Source organism: Rhinatrema bivittatum, chromosome 4, assembly GCF_901001135.1.
Source record: "Rhinatrema bivittatum chromosome 4, aRhiBiv1.1, whole genome shotgun sequence".
Classification (NCBI taxonomy): domain Eukaryota; kingdom Metazoa; phylum Chordata; class Amphibia; order Gymnophiona; family Rhinatrematidae; genus Rhinatrema; species Rhinatrema bivittatum.
Genome location: NC_042618.1, coordinates 344,317,476 through 344,337,330, shown reverse-complemented (window position 1 = coordinate 344,337,330; position 19,855 = coordinate 344,317,476). Strand labels below are relative to the sequence as shown.

General features: G+C 48.7%; 1 protein-coding gene across 2 annotated transcripts in view; it reads left to right on the top strand.

The window, feature by feature from the left end:
• SLC9A3R1 (SLC9A3 regulator 1) overlaps window positions 1–19,855 on the top strand; it is a 95,591-nt gene that overhangs the window by 53,842 nt on the left and 21,894 nt on the right. For both annotated transcript variants that reach the window (XM_029600610.1, XM_029600608.1), the window contains exon 3: window positions 701–854. In XM_029600610.1, coding sequence (XP_029456470.1) covers window positions 701–854 — 154 coding nt within the window. The remainder of the gene's footprint in view (window positions 1–700; window positions 855–19,855) is intronic.

The window sequence follows — 19,855 nt, the reverse complement described above, 5'->3', positions numbered from 1 at the left end:
TTTTTCATAGATTGAAGATATGAATTTAGGTTTTTATGTTTTACAGGTATTTTGTGTACTAGCATTTAACTGCTGACTGGATTAAACAATATATGAAAATAGTATTTTTTAACTTAATAAACATATACTGCATAACCAGTGCAAACTATAAAAGCAATTTACAATAAAACATATATAATTTAAAACAGACAAAATCAAGCCAATGCCCTACTGCTACCTAGCTGCAGTATCTCGGATGACCAGTAACATTGACCCAGCCCCCAAATAACTTCCTAGTAATAATGTACAAGTACAGACAGTGACCCTGACTCCAGTTTACAAATTCATAATTTGTTTCCCAGAAAAATGTGCTTTAATTTACAGAACTTCGCTGTTCTCCCATGGGTAGACAGACAGCAGTACCCTTGAAGCAACTTTGTGATGCAGTTTTTGTGTGTGCAGGGGGGGGGCTCTGTGAGTCAAGTTTTGTCTGTTTTAAACTTGTCATGCAATAACCCAAATTAAAAAAACAACAAACTCCTCAAATCCTAAATACAATAGGTTTCCTAATGTTTTTAGAACAAGCCATATCAAACTGGTTTAAGCTTGAGTTTCTTGATGTAAGAGCTGTGAAGGGCTTGTTATGTACCTTAATAAAACTGGCTGTCCAAGTCCCCCCGGAAGGCTTTTTTCATTCATTCTGTTGGTGGTCTTTGGCCAGGTGAACAAGAAGTGCATGGAGGGGAAACAGCATGCTGAAGTGGTGGCTGCCATTAAAACTAGTGGGGATGAGACCAGTTTGTTGGTTGTGGATCCAGAAGCAGATGAGTTCTTCAAGAAATGTAAAGTCATTCCATCCCAGGCCCACCTGACAGGTATGGAGAATTAATTATGGTTATCTTGGCACACAAGCTTTTAGTCCAGTGGGCTTTGAAAACTGCGTAGGATGTGTGGTGTCCATAAGAACATGAAAAATGAAAGCATGAATTACGTTGCATAAATATCAAAACTACAAGAACAGTAAAAGTCAGGAAGAACAAGTGAGCTTTTAAGTACATGAAATGAGGCTGCAAAATTAGTGATGGGAGCTGATTTTTCTGTAGTATTGGTATAAAGTAGAGGTGGCCAACCTTTCACACACCAAGAGTCAAGATATAATGCATGGTACAAAACAGCCTCACATTTCCAAAAGACAAGGGGTGAGGGGGAAGGTGGGAGTATCCCCTTCCAACAGTATTTCTTCCTCTCTCAATCCTATCCTGTCCACACCAGTCTTTTAATCTCATCCTGTTCCCTCTAGTCTCTTGAACCTTCCTCAAGCCTCTCTCAATCCTGCCACCCTATCCCCCTCCAAGTCTTTCAATCTTCCTACCCTTTCCTTGCCAGAGTCTCAATTCTCCCATCAGTTTCTCTGTCCCATCCTGTTCTCTCATTCTTCCAGGACAAGCAGGATGGTAGTCCTCTGCTGAGGTAATCCTCAGCAGACAGAGCCCTATCACAGAAAACTTTTCTGTCAGTTTCTAGAACTTTTGACTGGCACACTGAGCATGCCCAGCATGCCATAATCCCTGTAGCCACAGGGGTCTCCCTTCAGTCTCTTTTTTTTCCGCGCTGCAGTTTGCCTCGCGATTAGGGGCTCTGAGAATTTTCTCACTACTTTTTCCTCACGGAAAAACTTGAAGTTTTCTTCACAAAAAGTTCCCTCATTGGGGTCTCCCATCACAACATCGTTTTCCTCGACGCTCGGTGAGTAATTTCAACCATTTTCGGTCGGTTCCGGCTACCTTACCCTTGGTTCCCGCAGGCCACCAACCATTTTTGCAGCCCCTTTTTTCCCAACATGGCTATGGGCTTTAGAAAATGCTCCATGTGTCTGCGTATGATGTCAGTTACAGACCCGCTTGATGTCTGTTTTGTGCCTCGGCTCAACAAGCAATGTTCGATGCCCAAGCTGTGATCAAATGACCCCGAAGGGCAGGTGTGCCTGACTGGACAAAATGCAGTCCCTTTTCAAAATAAAGTGAACTCTGACATCCACCCAGTCACCACTGGCTGGAGCATCGACAAAGTCCATTGACAAACCTCGCTGGGAGCAGCAAGGCAGCGGTGACCGCCCATCACCGCCAACATTTAGGGCAGGGGTCAGGAACCTTTTTGGCTGAGAGCCATGAACACCACATATTTTAAAATGTAATTCCGTGAGAGCCATACTAACTACAACCCCCCACCCTCCTGACGCCCCCAAGACCTGCCAAATTAATTTACTACAAACCCCCATCCTCCTAACACCCCCCCCCCAAGACCTGCCAAAAGTCCCTGGTGATCCAGTGGGGGTCCAGGGCTCGCAGACAAATCTTTAATAAAGTAAAAATCTAACAAAAACCCCCACCCTCCTGACACCCCCCAAGACCTCCAAAATTAATTTACTACAACCCCCCCACCCTCCTGACGCCCCCCAAGACCTGCCAAAAGTCCCTGGTGGTCCAGCGGGGGTCCGGGAGCGATCTCCTGGACTTGGGCTGTCGGCTGCCAGTAGTCAAAATGGCGCCGACAGCCCTTTGCCCTCACTATGTCACTGGGGTCGACCAATGGCGGCGGTAGCCCCTGTGACATAGTAAGGGCAAAGGGCCGTCTGCTGCCAGTAATCAAAATGGCGTCGACGGCCCTTTGCCCTTACTATGTCACAGGGGCTACCACCGCCATTGGTCAACCCCAGTGACATAGTGAGGGCAAAGGGCTGTCGGCGCCATTTTGACTACTGGCAGCCGACAGCCCAAGTCCAGGAGATCGCTCCTGGACCCCCACTGGACCACCAGTGACTTTTGGCAGGTCTTGGGGGGTGACAGGACGGTGGGTGATTTTGTTAGATTTTTACTTTTTTATTAAAGATTTGTCTGCGAGCCAGATGCAGCCATCAAGAGCCATATCTGGCTCCCGAGCCATAGGTTCCTGACCCCTGATCTAGGGCATTGGCATCTTCTTCCTCTGTGCTGGAGAAAGACCGGGCCAAGCACCGAGGGAATCACCGGCACTGGCGCGAGTCTACTCCCGATGCCGGCACAAGACACTGCATTGGCTTCGATGGCTATCGAGCCGATGCCGAAGAGGACACGGGTAGAGGAGCCTCTAACCTCCTCTTCACCCAAGATACTGAGGCAATCGACATCGGTGCCGGGTACTGAGCCCCCACAGACTCCTGTGGAGGTGGCAGTAGTGCCTAGCCTGCCTCCCCCTGTAGCTGTTACCTGTGCCAGCTTCCAGGGAGGAGCTGGACATGCTTGTCCAACAGGCGGTCCTCGATGCCCTCTGGAGCATTCATCCTCCATCGATGCCGGCACACACGCCGGAGCCATTGATCTTCACGCCGATATTCAACCGCCTGGACACACTCATCGGTGCCCTTTCGACCCAGCCTGGGCCATTGGTACCGAAATGTCCTGAGTCTCCAACACCCCCGATACCCATTCCGGGGTCCTTGGAAGACAAAGGCACAGACTCCAGTCATCTTCCAGCGCTGCTTCCACCGATGCCGAAACCGGTTGCAGGTCCGTCGGGACTCTTGGGATCGAGACGCCCACGATTCCCCTCGATGGCGCTGAAATCTTCATCGGTGCCGCCACATCCACCATCGAGGGATCCATCAATGCCAACACGTCCAGGAGTACCAGGTCTTTTTCCTGCCTCGGGATCTCAGCCAAAGACCCTGTATGACCCGTGGGAGGATGTTGACATCGACACTTCTACTGAGGACATACTTTCAGAACCATCTCCTCCTGAAGAAAGGAGACGGTCTCCCCCAGAGGACCTGTCCTTTGCTAATTTTATAAAGGAAATGTCAGAGACAATTCCCTTTGACCTGGTCAGCGAGGAAGACATACATCATAAGACATTGGAAATCCTCCAATTTGTGGATGCCCCCACCTTGCACTGTCTAACCAATTAAAGATGGATGCAACTTATTTAGTCCAACACGCTCCAGGGTTTCAGAAACCACAGCTTCCCCACCAGTCAGTTGAGGTGAAATCTGCGCAGAAGAAAGCCAAAAGACTGCATCCACATTCTTCTGCACCCCCTGGAAAGGACCAAAAATTCTTGACAATCTGGGTCGAAAGATTTTTCAGGGCTCTATGCTAGTGTCACGCATAGCGGCCTATCAATTATACATGACACAATACCAAAGGAACCTCTGGTCCAAGACATAGCAGACTCTCTACCTCAACAACAACAAGAAGGTCTCAATACCATTCTTCAGAAAGGCCTTGAGGCAGGAAAACATGAGGTAAGGGCTGCTTACGATTCCTTTGAGACTGCTTCTTGATTATCAGTGACAGGAATCAGTGCCAGAAGATGGGCCTGGCTTAAAGCATCTGACTTGCGAGCTGAAGTCCAAGACAAGCTCGCTGACCTACCGTGTACCGGAGAAAATCTATTCGGTGACAAAATACAGGACGCAATGGCTCAACTGTAAGACCATCACAAGACTCTGCATCAGCTGTCCACGGTTACTACGGAGGCTCCCTTCTCTGCAAGAAGAACTGCGAGAAGGGACACCAGAAGATCGTTTTATCGCTCACGCAGGTACTATCCACATACATCTTGAGTGAGACCATCCAAACCACCTCAGAGAGGACATTCACGACAACCTCAGCCAGTTCCGCAAGCAAGCCAAGCCTCTGGATTTTGAAATTATCCAGTGAACAGCAGCCACTCCACCAATCCAAAACCAGACTTGCCGATAGGAGGTCGACTTCACCACTTCATAACCAACTGGCTCAGCATTACCACAGACCAATGGGTCATATCCATTATAACCCAAGGATACCATCTAAACTTCCTCACAGTACCCCCGGATTCACCACCCTATCCGCTGTGGATCCACAAAGATCTCGCACACATTCTAGTCAAAACTCTCCAGCCTTCTGAGCGCCAGGGCTGTGGAAGCTGTTCCCTGGGCACAGCGGGGCAGAGGATTCTACTCCCACTATTTTCTCATTCCCTGTATGTACCCGGATCATTCCAGACTCCTGGGTTTTGCCTCCCCTCCAGCAAATGGAGACAGAAGTTTTAAGACTCCATCCTATACCCCTGAGGTGCCACCTAGAATCTGTCAGTATTTCTCCCTCCAGCAGATGATGGAGGTGCAAAATCTTTAGTCTGGGTTTAGTGTTAGGTTTTTAGTTTTGTTGGTATTCGTTCCTTAGGGAATCTTTAAAAAAAAAAAAAAAAAAAAAAAAGAGATATCTCTTTAAGCCTCCCAGGGGTTTGTTATGTCCCGGTGGGACCATCCCCCCTGGTAACAGAGGCTCTAAGGTTACCCCGTGAGGTCCCGCTGGGGGCTAGGACAGGAGGTTCATCACTCCACAAGCGTACTAAGTCGCACAGTGGCATAGAAGCCCCCAAGGCCAAACACCCTCTCCAGTCCTTTTCCTGTCAGGCGGACAGTTCAGATACGGACGGGGTGGATGAAGGCGAGTCTCCTCCACGAGCCCCTAGTGAGGGACCGGATGCGGATCAGGATCACCAGCACCAGCCGACCAAGCCAGTAGTCACACCTTTAGTGGAGGGTGATGATCCCAAAGTGGTCCGCCTGTTCAGAAGGGATGAGTTAGGTCCACTTATCCTGGCCATTCTGGAGGAGCTGGGCATTGAGGTTCCTCCGGAGGGCTCACGGTTTGGGGCTATGGATCCAGTGATGGTGGGCCTCAGGGGTCCAGCTCGAACTTTTCCGTTTCATATGTCAGTTATGGATCTCTTGTTTGAGTGGGACACTCCGGACCTTGGTTTAAAGGTAAGTTGGGCTATGGACAAGTTATACCCGCTTCCGGAGGCAGCGCTGGACCTCAAGGTCCCTAAGGTGGACGCCGCGGTCTCGGCAGTGACCAAGAAAACCACCATCCCGGTAACAGGAGCCACTACCCTGAAGGATTTGCAGGATCACAAATTGGAGTTGCAGCTTAAAAAGATTTGAGGTTTCGGCCCTAGGAGTCTGGGCAGCTATGTGCAGCAGTTTCGCGCTGCGAGCCAGTCTCCGCTGGGTTCAGGATTTGCAAGCCACAGTATCCCTTTCTGCGAGTGAGGCGGTACAAGCAGGGTGCCTGGAGGCGGCGGTAGCTTACAGTGCTGACGCGCTTTATGATCTATTGAGGACTTCTAGCAGGGCTATGGTCTCGGCTGTGTCAGCCTGCAGGCTCCTCTAGCTCAGACATTGGGCTGCGGATGTTTACTCTAAGGCTCAACTGAGTTCCTTACCTTTCAAGGGTAAGCTGATTTTCGGGCAACAATTGGAGGACATGATTAAATCTCTGGGGAAGAATAAAGTCCATAGGTGGTTGGAGGATAGACCCAGGATGAGAGGACCCTTTCCTCAATGGGCAAGATTTCGGGAAAATCACTGGTTTCGCTCTTCACATTCCACTGGTTCGTCCTTTCGACAGGGTCCCGGCCGCCAATCTTCTTGAAATCAGTCCTTTCGAGGGCGCCGGCCTGCCAGAGATGGAGCCCCACAATCGCATGGGGGTCCCAAGTCAGCGCAATGAAGCGAGGCCGGACCACTCTTCCGTCCCAGGAATAGGGGGGGGGAGGTTATCCCTTTTTCTAAAAGAGTGGACCAACTTAATCTCAGATCAGTGGGTCCTCAGTATAGCAGAACACGGTTACGCGTTAGATTTTGCTCGGTCGATCCATGAGCGGTACATGGTTTCCCCAAGCGGGTACCACAAAAAACGCCGGGCGGTACAGGACACTCTGCGGTGGTTACAGGACCTAGGCGCCATAGTTCCGGTACCCGCAGGAGAGCTCAGGCGAGGGCGCTACTCCATCTACTTTGTGGTGCCCAAGAAGGAAGGCACCTTCCGTCCCATCCTAGACTTAGTCAATCGGACTCTAAAGGTGCCTCATTTTCAAATGGAAACTCTTTGCTCGGAGATAGCGTCTGTACACAAAGGGGAATTCCTAGCATCTCTAGATCTGACAAGCTTACTTGCACATTCCTATACGCCTGGATCATCAGAAATATCTGCGGTTTGTGGTCCTGGGGCGTCATTTTCAATTTTGTGCGCTACCGTTCAGTCTGGCGATGGCACCCAGATTCTTCACCAAGGTAATGATGGTTGTGGCAGCAGGCCTGTGAAAGGAGGGGATTTTGGTACACCCCCTACCTGGATGATTGGCTGATTCGAGTGAAGTCAGAACACCTTAGCAGGGCAGCGGTGCAGAGGGTGCTACAGATGTTGAGCTCGTTGGGTTGGGTGGTCAACCCTGACGAGTTACCTGGTTCCCTCCAAGTCCTTGGAGTTTTTGGGTGCTCGGTTCGACACGATCTTGGGAAAGGATTTCTTTACCGAGGAAAGATTGTCCAAGCTTCTCAGGTGGAGTCCTTGCAATCCATGCCTCGTCCCAGGGTCTGGGATTATTTGCAGGTCCTTGGTTCGATGGCTTCCATTCTTGAACTGGTGCCCTGGGCCTTTGCGCATATGCATCTTCTTCAATCAGCCTTGATCTCCGAACAGTTTCATCTTCTCCCACTGACTGATTCGGCACGGTCCAGTCTTCTTTGGTTGCTGTGTCCAGACAATTTACGACTAGGTGTGGATTTGGAAATGCCGTCCTGGGGATAGTGGCAATCACCAATGCCAGCCTCTCCAGGTGGAGAGTGGTTTGTCGAGGAATGGCAGTGCAAGGTCAGTGGACGAGGTTGGAGTCTTCTTGGTCGATCAATCGGTTGGAGACCAGAGCGGTTCGGTTGGCGCTACAGGCCCTCCTTCCCTTAGTAGAGGGGAGATCAGTGCGGATTCTCTCCAACAATGCGACGATGGTGGCTTACATCAATCGTCAGGGCGGAACTTGGAGGAGTCCGGTGGCGAAGGAGGCTCAACTTTTAATCAGCTGGGCGGAACAGCACATGTACAGGATAGCAGCCTCTCACATTGCCGGAGTGGACAATGTGCAGGCCGATTTTCTCAGCTGCCACCAGTTGGATCCAGGAGAGTGGGAACTCTCCGAGGCTTTGTCTCCTGTGCAACCGATGGTCCAAGCCCATGATGGACCTGATGGCGACGTATCACAATGCCAAAGCACCTCGATTTTTCAGTCGTTGAAGAAAACCAGGAGCGGAAGGTGTAAACGCTCTGGTGCTTCCCTGGCCAAAGGACATTCTGTTGTACGTCTTTCTGCCGTGGCCATTGTCAGCAAGGTTCTACGCCGCATTGAGGCTCATTCGGGCAAGGTAATACTTGTCACGCCAGAGTGGCCGAGGCGCCCGTGGTTTGCGGACCTTCTCAATCTGGCGGTAGACGGCCCGCTGAGATTTCATCTATCCCTGCCTGCTGTGACAAGGTGTTTATTTCACAGAGGTAGATCACTTTTGTCTAGCGGCATGGCTTTTGAAAGGCAGAGTTTGAGAAATAAGGGTTATTCGGAAGAGGTGATTACTACGCTTTTGCAGTCCCGTAAAACTTCTACCTCCATAGCCTACGACAGTTTGGGGTATTTTCGAGGAGCTGTCCAGGGCTACTATTCCGGATGTTCTGGCCTTTCTGCAGGCAGGTCTAGTAAAAGGTCTAACCTTCAATTCCCTACGAGTTCAGGTGGCAGCCCTTGGTAGTTTTCGGGAAAAGGTACATGGCCTCACTGTAGCATCTCATCCGGATGTGGTTCGTTTCTGTGTGGTTGTAAACATCTGCATCCTCCGATTCAGAACCCCTGTCCTTCGTGGAAGCTCAGCCTGGTTCTCCGTGCCCTTTGTAGTGCACCTTTCGAGCCGCTGATGCGGGCAACCTTGAAAGATCTGACTTTGAAGGTAGTTTTCCTCGTGGCTATTGTATCGGCACAGTGTGTTTTGGAGCTACAGGCCTTATCTTGGGAACCCTCCTTAAAGATTTCTAATGAAGGGGTTTCTTTACGAACGATTCCCTCCTTTCTTCCGAAAGTAGTGTCCTCTTTTCATTTGAATCAGATGGAGCTCCCGTCCTTGGCCTAGATTTTTCTACTTCCAAGTCTAGGGAGTTAAGACAGTTGGACGTCAGACGCGTGCTGATACGTTATTTGGAGGTCATGAACGGTTTCTATCTTTCGGACCATCTGTTTGTCCTATGGAGTGGTCCCAGGAAAAGTGAGATCCGGGTACATACAGGGAAAGGGAAATTGGTCCTTACCTGCTAATTTTCGTTTCTGTAGTACCACGGATCAGTCCAGAGTCCCACCCATGGGGAAATGGAGAGTCCGCTCGGCTGGTTGATGTTCATATTCTGCAGATTTATTCAATGCATTTTGATATTGTGCGCCCACCTTAAAAGGGTAAGAGAATGGGCATGTTTTCATTCATGTTACCAGTTTTCATTCACTCTGCTCTACGAGGGGGGGGGGATTTTGGTTGTACTACTTTACTTTTCTCTGCTTGGGTACAGTGTAATACTGACAGACTCTAGGTGGCACCTCAGGGGGATGGGATGGAGTCTGTTAAAACTTCTGTCTCCATCTGCTGGAGGGGGGAGGCAGGCAAAACCCAGGAGTCTGAACTGATCCGTGGTACTACAGGAATGAAAATTAGGTAAGGACCAATTTTCCTTTCCAAAGAAATCAGCCGGCCTCTGCCCCATCCTAGACCTCCGCAATCTCAACAAATTTCACCAGAAAAAAATTCAGGATGGTGTCCCTGGGCACCATGCTTCCCCTTCTGCAAAAAGGAGATTGGTTCTGTTTTCTGGATCTTCAGGACGCATATGCTCACATTCCAATATCCCCACATCACCGCAAATACTTGCATTTTCTAGAGGGACATCAACGTTTTCAGTACCGGGTTCTGCCTTTCAGACTTGCCTCGGCAGCCCGTGTGTTTACAGAGTGCATAGCAGGGGCTGCGGCCCATCTATGCAGGAACAGCATACACGTGTTTCCTTATCTGGAAGACTGGCTCATCAATAGCCAATTCAAGCAAGGAGCTCTCAATGGTCTCGAGCTCACTATCAATTTACTACACTCATGGGATTTCTCATCAACTACCAAAATGCCACCTGACTCCATCTCACCTCCTTACTTTCGGAGCAGATCTGGACACCACAGTCGCAAAGGCCTTCCTGCCCAACGACCGCGCAGACACCCTGTCCAAGCTAGCTATGTCTCTGCGTACAAAGAAAACAGCCTCAGTCCATCACTTCCTAAAGTTGCTGGGCCACATGACTTCCACGGTCCACGTCACTCCTAATGCCAGGCTGGCCATGAGAATAACTCAATGGACTTTGAAATTTGTGGCTCCAAGCCATTCAACCGCTTTCATCCCGGATTCATGTAACCCACCAACTACGTCTATCGCTTCTCTGGTGGACAATCAAAGTCAACTTGCTGACAGGTCTTCACTTCCAGCAACCAGTTCCACAAGTAACCTTAGCCACGGACGCATCCAACTTGGGTTGGGGAGCTCACGTGAACAACCTTCAAACTCAAGGTACTTGGACACAACTCGAAGCAAAGTATCAAATCAACTTCCTAGAACTTCGAGCATACGTTATGCTCTCTATGCATCCAAGGTCTGCCTTTCACACAAGACAGTTCTCATACAAACAGACAACACAGTTGCAATGTGGTACTTGAACAAACAGGACGGCACAGATTCTTATCTTCTTTGCCAAGAGGCTGCGCAGAATTGGGCCTGGGCCCTTGCACACTTCATGCATCTACGAGCCACTTATCTAGCAGGCTTACAGAACGTAGTTGCAGATCACCTCAGTCGACAGTTCCATCTTCGAGTAGTCCCTGGATCCTGTGCTAACGAGGAGAATCTTCCAGCATTGGGGTCAACTAACAATCGACCTCTTTGCATCTGATCTGAATCACAAAGTGGACAGATTCTGCTCCTTGCACAGACAACAAAACACGTTAGCCATGGACGCCTTTGCTCGCCCCCTGGAACACAGGCCTCCTATACGCATATCCCCCAATACCGCTGATAGCCAAAACTGTTGTGAAGCTACAACAGGACAAAGGGTCAATGATACTCATAGCCCCATATTGGCCTCGACAAGTGTGGTTTCCCATGCTTCTCGACCTCTTGATCAGAGAACTCATTCGCCTGGGAGCAGCACCCTCTCTCATAACTCAGAACCACGGCATGTTACGCCATCCGAACCTTCAGACTTTATCCCTCACAGCTTGGATGTTGAAAGCTTGATCCTGCAACTGCTCAACCTTTCAACTAATGTCTTTCAAGTGCTTGTAGCTTCATGAAAACCTTCCACACGAAAATCCTATCGTTCTAAGTGGAATAGATTTACCATATGGTGCACGCAAAAAGGTATCGACCCTTTTTCCTGCCCCACTCCATCTCTTTTCGACTATCTCTGGCACCTTTCAGATTCTGGTCTCCAGACTTCCTCGGTGAGGGTACACCTGAGTACCATCTCAGCGTACCACAAAGGAGTGGGGGATGCCCTGGTAACAGCGCAACACCTTGTCAACCGGTTTATGAGGTGCCTATTTCAACTTAAGCCCCCTCCACGGCCACTGTCACTGAATGGGACCTAAATGTAGTACTTACAAGGCTCATGCGCACTCCATTTGAGCCTTTACACTCCTGCGATGTTAAATTTCTTACATGGAAAGTTCTCTTCCTAGTAGCCATTACATCTGCTCGAAGGGTTAGTGAGTTACAATCACTTGTCACATACTTACCCTATACAAGGTTCCTGCATGACCAAGTGGTCTTACGTACTCACCCTAAATTCCTTCCCAAGGTAGTTACTGACTTCCACTTGAATCAGTCTGTAGACTTGCCCACATTTTTCCCAAAGCCTCACTCTCACCAAGGCGAGAGGGTTTTACACACCTTGGATTGTAAACGTGCACTTGCGTTTTACTTAGACCGCACTGCAGTCCATAGGAAATCCACCCAATTCTTTGTTTCTTTTGACAAAAACAAACCGGGAGTTGCAGTGGGCAAACAAACTCTCTCCAACTGGCTAGCAGACTGTATCGAATTCTGCTATGATCCGCCACCCCGCAGATTTGGGCCCGAAACGTTTTATTTTATTTTTTCACTCGCACCTTTTGCTACAAACGAGACTGAAGGGAGACCCCTGTGGCTACCGAGATTATGGCATGCTGGGCATGCTCAGTGTGCCAGTCAAATGTTCTAGAAACTTTGACAGAAAAGTTTTCCGTGATAGGGCTCAGTCTGCTGACGTCACACACATGTGAGGACTACATCCTGCTGTCCTGGGAGAACTCTGCTATATCTCAGTCCTCCTACTGTCTCCACCACTTTCGTTTCCCCCAGTCTCTCAATTCTCCTACCAGTTTCCCTACCATCCTCACCAGTCTGTCCTTCCATCCTGTCCCCACTTGTCTCTGACCAGCATTTCTGACCAACATCTCCTTTTCTCTTGCCCATGCTCTGTCCAATCTCTCTCAATCTCCCACCTTCTCTATCAGTCTCTCTCTCTCAGCAGCCCCAGCATAACATTCCCCAAACCCCACAAGAACAATGACATTTGTACTACTCTGCTCCCCCTGTCTTCAACATCTGCCCATCATTAGTATCTGCTCTGCCCCTACTCTCGCTCCTTTGAAATTCCACTCCAGTGTCTTTGGCTCTCTTGCATACACACTTCACCATTACCACTTCTGGCTCTCACACACCCATCACCTCTCCAAAATTCATCCCAGAAGCATTCACCCCCTTTTGCACTACCCCTCTCCCCTGCCACCATGTGACTTTTTCAAATCTTTCCCCATCCAGCCACAATCTCTGGCTTTCCATTCCCATCACACCTCTAGCTTCCTTTATCCCTCCTGTCCCTGTCATCCTCCCTGTCTTACTCTTCATCCCCTCTAGCTCTCACCCTGTCTTTCACTTTCACAACCTGACACACTCATCCTACCTTCCCTTCCCTTTCACTCTCCTAGCTCTCACACACCCTCATCACCATCTTGATACCATTTCTATTTTTTTCACTTCCCCCAATGATTACGGTTGACTTTCTTGCACACATACCATCCCACTGCCTTTCCCACAACTGTCTAATGCCTTCCCCATTTTTTTGAGCCCCTTCCACCACAAACTCTTGCTCTCATGGCTCCTTCACTCCCCCCAACATGTCTCTCATAGTATCCAATCCTGGCCCTCTCTTCCTCAACCCAAGCCCTAGTCCCCTCACACCTGTTGCAGAACAGGTGACAACATGGATCTTAGAGGAATAAGGTGCCAGACACTCCAATTTGCATTTCTGACTTCTGGAAGATGGGGAAGGAAACAATATTCAAATCCCTCACCCATATTCCCTACAGCATAAACTCCCCCTTGTGCTGTTCACCCCCTCCCCCCCCCCCAGCTCTTGCAACATTCACCCCTTATGTCATTGCTTTCTGAAGCATTCACTCCCTCTTGCACTACTTTTACTTCAAGCATTTAATCCTCTGTCCTCCCCCAACATTCATGTAATGCCCTGCTTCCCAAAGTATTCATTAACTACATTCACCCCTTTTTCCATTACCACAAATTATTCTGGCCTGATTGGAGCTCCATTCTCCTCATTTGCTATCAGTTGAATCTTAAGTCTTGAACATCACTATGTTCACTAGCTGGTGGGCCTGGGGCTGTGTACTCCAGTTCCTTCCATTTAGTAGCAGTCCAAAAAAGAACCCTTTACTCCAGGCAGCAGGTGGGGTGGGGATTGGACAGGATGATAATGAGCTGGAGTAGGTTGCTGACCTGTTGGCTCTAGCTTCACCTCCTTTCCTCTACTGCTGCTGATTGCAGAAGGTGGGGAGGAGAAAATGAGCAGAGAAACCCTGTTACTTCAGTTCCTCTTTGCAGCAACCAACAGCACTTGTGACGTCAGGAGAGAAGGGGCTGGAGCAGAATGACTCTTCTCTGCTTTCTTCAATTACATGTTTCCTTCTGCAGTCCCTCCCTCCTGTACTCTGTAGTTCTGCCCAGGACCCATATGGCCCAGGAGAGCAAGAGCCTCATTTTACACATGAAAGAGCCACTGGTTGGCCACCTCTAGAATAAAGTATAGCAGTCTCTGAAAAGTTCAAGAAGAAATCAGTAAAAGTCATGTGGAAGTTGGTGAGTTTGCCTGGGCTGGTGGAAGCACTAGGGGGCCTAGAGTGCCAGGGTCCCAGGGGCAGCAGCCGTGGTAACGAGCAACCCTTCTGTGCTCACCCAACCCAGCACTTCTCTCTCCCTTGCAGGCACTGACAACTTTCTCCGTACAGAGGAGTGAGAGAGTATGTGTGAGCCTGGGTGGGACTGTGCGACCGGGAGTGGGGGGGGCAAAGCAGAAGGCGACTAGAGTGCCTAATACCCTTGCACTGGCCCTGGAATTTGCAAGGGTTGAGGACCAAACAGTAGCACTCCTAAAGCTTAATAATGTTGCAAGCTGGAAGCAGAGCACTAATGCGTTTAAATTCCCCATGGAAGGTTATCACTATGGACTAAATATCCATGGTCTTTGTTGCAGCATCTTTCCTGTCAATAACAGGGCTGAATCACCCATGTTGTATGGGGACGTCCTCCAGCGGCCTGTAGGTCAGAGCATCTCTCAGCGATTATAGAGCTTTGGCTCTGCAACTGTGTGCATCTTCCTGTGCTAATCAGTTCCTTTTCAGTCTGTTTTTTCTGCGCTGCCAATCGCAAGTGGCAGCACAGAGTTTAAAAAAAAAAAGGAAAAACAGCAGAATGGCACCCAAAACTGCCTGGCTTCAAATATTGCCAGTTCGATAAGGTTATGTCCATCACAGATTGACATGACTTCTGCTACATTTGCCTGGTCCCTGAGCATAACCAGTACAATTGTTGGGACTGTGGTCACCCAGGGCACAGAGGCTACACGCAGAGATAGTGTGTCTGAGATGAAGTCTGATCCTATGCTTCGGTTTCAGAGCGCCACTCCTCACTCTCCTCCAGGACCAAAAGTTCATAGACCGGCAAAAGCAAAAAGGTCCTCCTCTCTAGGACCGCAAAGTAAGCAATTGGTTCGGGAACCCCCGTCGCTTTCTACGCACCACAAAGCCATTGCCTGCCGAGAGGTACCATCAGTCGGGCCGTTGCCTGCGAATGTGGTGGGCAATGCACCGCATCAATGCAAGACAGACACTTCACGTCCAGGGAAGACGGAGTCTCAGCTCATCAATCCAGGCGTGTGGCTCGCTCAGACTTGCATTGGCGCACTCCAATGCTCACCAGGCATCAGCGCAGGAGACTACGTCACTAATCCCAAAGCACGATGTGCTCATGTGCCCAGGCGCACATTGACACATTCCCCCGCTCACCCGGCACAAGTGCTGCCTCCACTATTTCTCATCTGAGGCTGCAGCGTGCACGACGCACGCACCAGACGCAGTGCCACAGGAGGACCCCCAGAAGACACAGGGCTGCCCCATCTAAGCTGCATTGATGAAAACACCAGGACTGGATCCCAGTGTGTTTTTAAAACACATGAACTGCAGGACAGGGGCTTTTCTGATGCAGGAACACACCCAGACTCTTTTGTCAGGGGGGCTCCTCTGTGGTTTCAAGGAGGGTATTCTCTGACCTTTCCTCCACCTCACGAAGAAACAGAAATTCACTCCAGCTTCAAGAGCCTTTATTGAAGAAGCTTAGACCATCTAACATTTCAGAACCAGAAATTCATTATGAGTGGGGGCCCCATCAAACGTCCTCTTGGCTGCGATACCAACAGCCAAAAGAACAAAGTCAGGCCAAGATAAGCACAATAAGTTAGCCAACTTTCTGTGTAAGGGAGATAATCTTTTCGGAGACAAGTTGTGGGAGGCAGACTTACAACTAAAGGAACAAAATGTAGCAGTTCAATCCCTGGCTTCTCCCTCAGATCAGCTATTGGTGTCCAGGAGGTATTACTCCAATTACCAAAGACCCAATTATCAATGATGTCCGTATCGGCAATTTACCCCTTACTGGACGCAGTCCTTTATGCAGTTCAGGCCACAAGCACAGCCAATGCCCTCCAGGAACAGATCTAGAGCACAGTGCCAACAGACAGCTGTCTACTACCACCCAGAAGCCACCACAGAGTTTGAGGATAACCAGGCCACTGTCACTGCCATGTATGGGAGGCCATATAGCCCTTTTTTTATGACTCTTGGCAGGCAATCACATTGGATGTTCGGTTTTAACCATTGTTCACGAAGGCTATCAGTTAAAATTCAAGGAGGCCCCACCAGTTCCGCGCCTTACACCTCCTATGCAGAACCTTGCCCAGACACCACATCTACAAGAGGAAGTGTCCTCTTCTGTGCCAGCAAGCCATTCAGGTGGTGCCTGTTTGCAAACACAACTTGGGGTTTTATTCCCAATATTTTCTCATACCAAAGAAATTAGGGAGTCTCCATCCAATCCTGGATTTAAGAGCCCTCAAAAAATCCATTCCAAGGGAAAGTTCAAAATGACCTTCCTAAAGTCATTCTACCCTTCAACCCAATGACTGGATGTGCTTGATAGATCTCAAAGATGCATGATCTCACTTTCTGGTGCACCGTTCCTCATGGCATTACCTATTTTCAGATCAATGGACTTCACTACCAATACAAAGTACTCCCCTTTCGTCTGTCATCTGCCCTGAGAGTTTTTACCAAATGTTGGTGGTAGCAGTGGCCCACCTCCACTGGGGGGGGGGGGATCCAACTATTCCCTTATCTGGACAATTGGCTTCTGGTAGCCTCAGAGGTGAACTCCCTATGGCAGCACTTGGCATAGACCATTCATTGTCTGGAGAATCTAGGCTTCCTAACAAACTACGAAAAATCACATCTCCAGCCCACTCAGATTCTGCAACTTATTGAAGCAAAAATAGAGGTTGGAGTATCATGTTATGTATATGTTGGATGTTGATGTTTTGGAATTGTTCTGTATCACAACTCTCTCAAACAGTTAAAAACAAGCAAAAAAAAAAAAAACCAGTTGCAGGAAAAGTCTATCTTCTAGAAGACAGAGTAAAGACCATTCACTTGTTAGTGCCTCAACTGCAGATTATAACTCGCCCCTCTGCCTGCCAAGTTTTATCCCTTCTGGGCCACATGGCGGTGATCTATGTAGTACCACATCCTAGACTCCATATGAGATGCCTGCAATGGAGATTAGTCCCAATGGACTCAGTTCACTCAGCTTTGCACACCAAAGTGAAGTTAATGTCATGCGCACAGACATAACATGGTGGCTACTCCCACACAACTACTCTGCGGGAGCGCTCTTCCTTAGCTCAATGCATCAGATAATTCTGATCACGGATGCCTCAATGACTGGCTGGGGGGCACACGGGCAGACTAAACATAGGGACTCTGGTCCCCATCAGAGGCCAATTCTCAAATTTGCTGGAGCTAAGAGCGATTCAAAATGCCCTTCTGACCTTCTCAAACCAAGTTGCAGGGAAATGTCATGATCCACACAATCAAGTGGCCATGTTTTGCATAAGGAGGGTCAGGTTCCTGGCCTCTTTGCAAGGAGGCGATCCAGATCCTCGAATGGGCAGAGACATATGCTGTCTTCTTGCAAGCAGACCCTCTAAGCAGGGTGTTCCACCGACATGAATAGTCTCTAGATCAGAGTGTAGCAGATGATCTCTTCAAGACGAGGGGTCTTGCCCACATGAATCTGTTCACCACGGAAAGCAACAGGAAGGTTTGGGTGTTCTGTTCTGTATATCCCAGCTGGGAAAGGTTCGCGCAGGACATGTTCCTCATCCTGTGGACAGGGGGTCTTCTATATACTTATCCTTCGATTCCTCTAATCTCCAGGTCAATATAGAAATGCATCGAGGATGTGGCGGACCTGATACTCATTGCTCCAACGTGGCAGAGACAAACTTGGTACGCCTGTCTGGTTCCTCTTTCACCTTGCCTTCCAACGAGATAGGAGGACCTATGGAATCTGCTGATGCAGGAGGGAGGAACACTACTGTACCACATGTATTCTTCACAGCATCTCATGGCATGGAAATTGAGAAGACAGTATTGAACTACCTGCACTTGGCAGGGGTTGAGGACATCCTCATATCGTCACGAAAGTCTTCTACAAAGAAAAATTATCAAAGGAAATGGTACTCTTATTTGAATTGGTGTTGGGCAAAAGAGATCATTCTCCTGTTCACCAGAGACTTTACTGGAGTACCTTCACACATTCTACCAGTCTGGCTTGGCAACAGCCTCAATCAGGGTTCATGTGAGTGCTATTGCGGCATATCATCCACACAGAGGACTTCCAATATTGAACCATCCCATGGTTTCCCGGTTCATGAAAGGTATCTTGAGACTACGACCACCAGTGACCAAGCTGGCAGTCCCTTGGGATCTCAAATTAAATACTGGAACGGATGCTCCCACCATTTGAACCAATGGACAGTCACATAAAATACCTCAACTGGAAAGTAGTATTCCTGGTTGCAGTGACTTCTGCCAGGAGAGTCAGTGAGCTTCAAGCCCTTGTTCATTACTCGCCCTATTTACAGTTTTTTCACCACAGTTACCTTATGACCCCTATCCCTCCTTACACAAGGTGGTGTTGCCAATCTTCTTCCCAAAGCCCCATAGCAATGACATTGTCTCCGCCATACCTTGGACTGTAAGAGAGATTTAGCGTACTATAAACAAAGGACACAACTTCCGGAGAGATCTTCTCAGTTTGTGTCTTTCAATCCAATCGCCCATGGCCTGCCAGTGGCAAAAGACTATATCAAGCTGGATATCACAATGCATTCATTTTTGTCACGAAAAGAGATCAACTCTTCCTGACAAAGCTCGAGCGCACCAGGTTTGAGCAGTGGCTGTGTCATTAGCACATCTTCACTAGGTACCATTGCTGGACATTTGCAAAGCTGCTACCTGGTCATCTCTACACACTTTCACATCCCACTACTGTCTGGATCAGCAAACATCTTCAGATGCAGCACTGGGCTCGGGGGTGTTTTTTTCAGTGAAAAAATGAGACTGCCCATAGTTGAACGGGTTGTGGATACAAGACTTCGGTGTCCAAGAGGGGTTCCAGTCCCCATTCAGAATGTATAAGTAGGGGATCACAACCCAAGGCTGGGGACTCCCAGACAGCATGGCTAATTCAGCCCTGCTATTGACTTGGAAAAAGCAAGTTTGCTTACCATAAATAGTATTTCTGTAGATGATAGGATGAATTAGCCATGCTGACCTACTCGCATCCCTGGACAGCCTCCAAAGAAGTTCTGCTTTGCTGAATGTGCTATGTTACAGACTGAGGAGAAGAAACCAATTCGTGCAGGAAGAAATGCACAGTCGCAATGAGCCAAAGCTCTGTAATCGCTGAGGTGCTCCGTCTACAGGCCACTGGAGGATGTCCCAGACAACATGGTTAATTCATCGTGCTATCTACGGAAACACTGTTTATGGTAAGGAAACTTTTCCTTGCGCTCTGGTCCTGCTAACCAGTTTCTGTGCTTACTTGCATTTTAACATGTGAGGAATTGTACTGCTTGCTTATCACTGGGCTTATAGTTCAAGCAGCTCCTCTTGGGGGAGTACAGTCAACTAGTATGTACCAACATCCTGTCATCTCTCCTCCCCTCCCTGTACTGTTGCCATGGCTACTTAGGAGCATAATCCTTTTCCAGTTTAATGCTTTTCACCTTGTTTCCACATCCTCTGCTTTTTAAATGCTAAGACACACAAAACACTGAACTTTAATCCTACTGCTCTGAAGACCCAGAGGAGCTTTTGAGCAAAACCTGGACTTTAGAATGGTTTTTAAACATAAAACTGATTTAGCAGACACATGTAGAAACTAATAGAATGGTTACAAGGTGGAGAGAATTAGAGGCAAACAAATGCAAAAATTGCAAACTCCTCTGTTAAGATGACCTTAATTAGGTGACCATATCACAAGTTCCCAACCGACTGG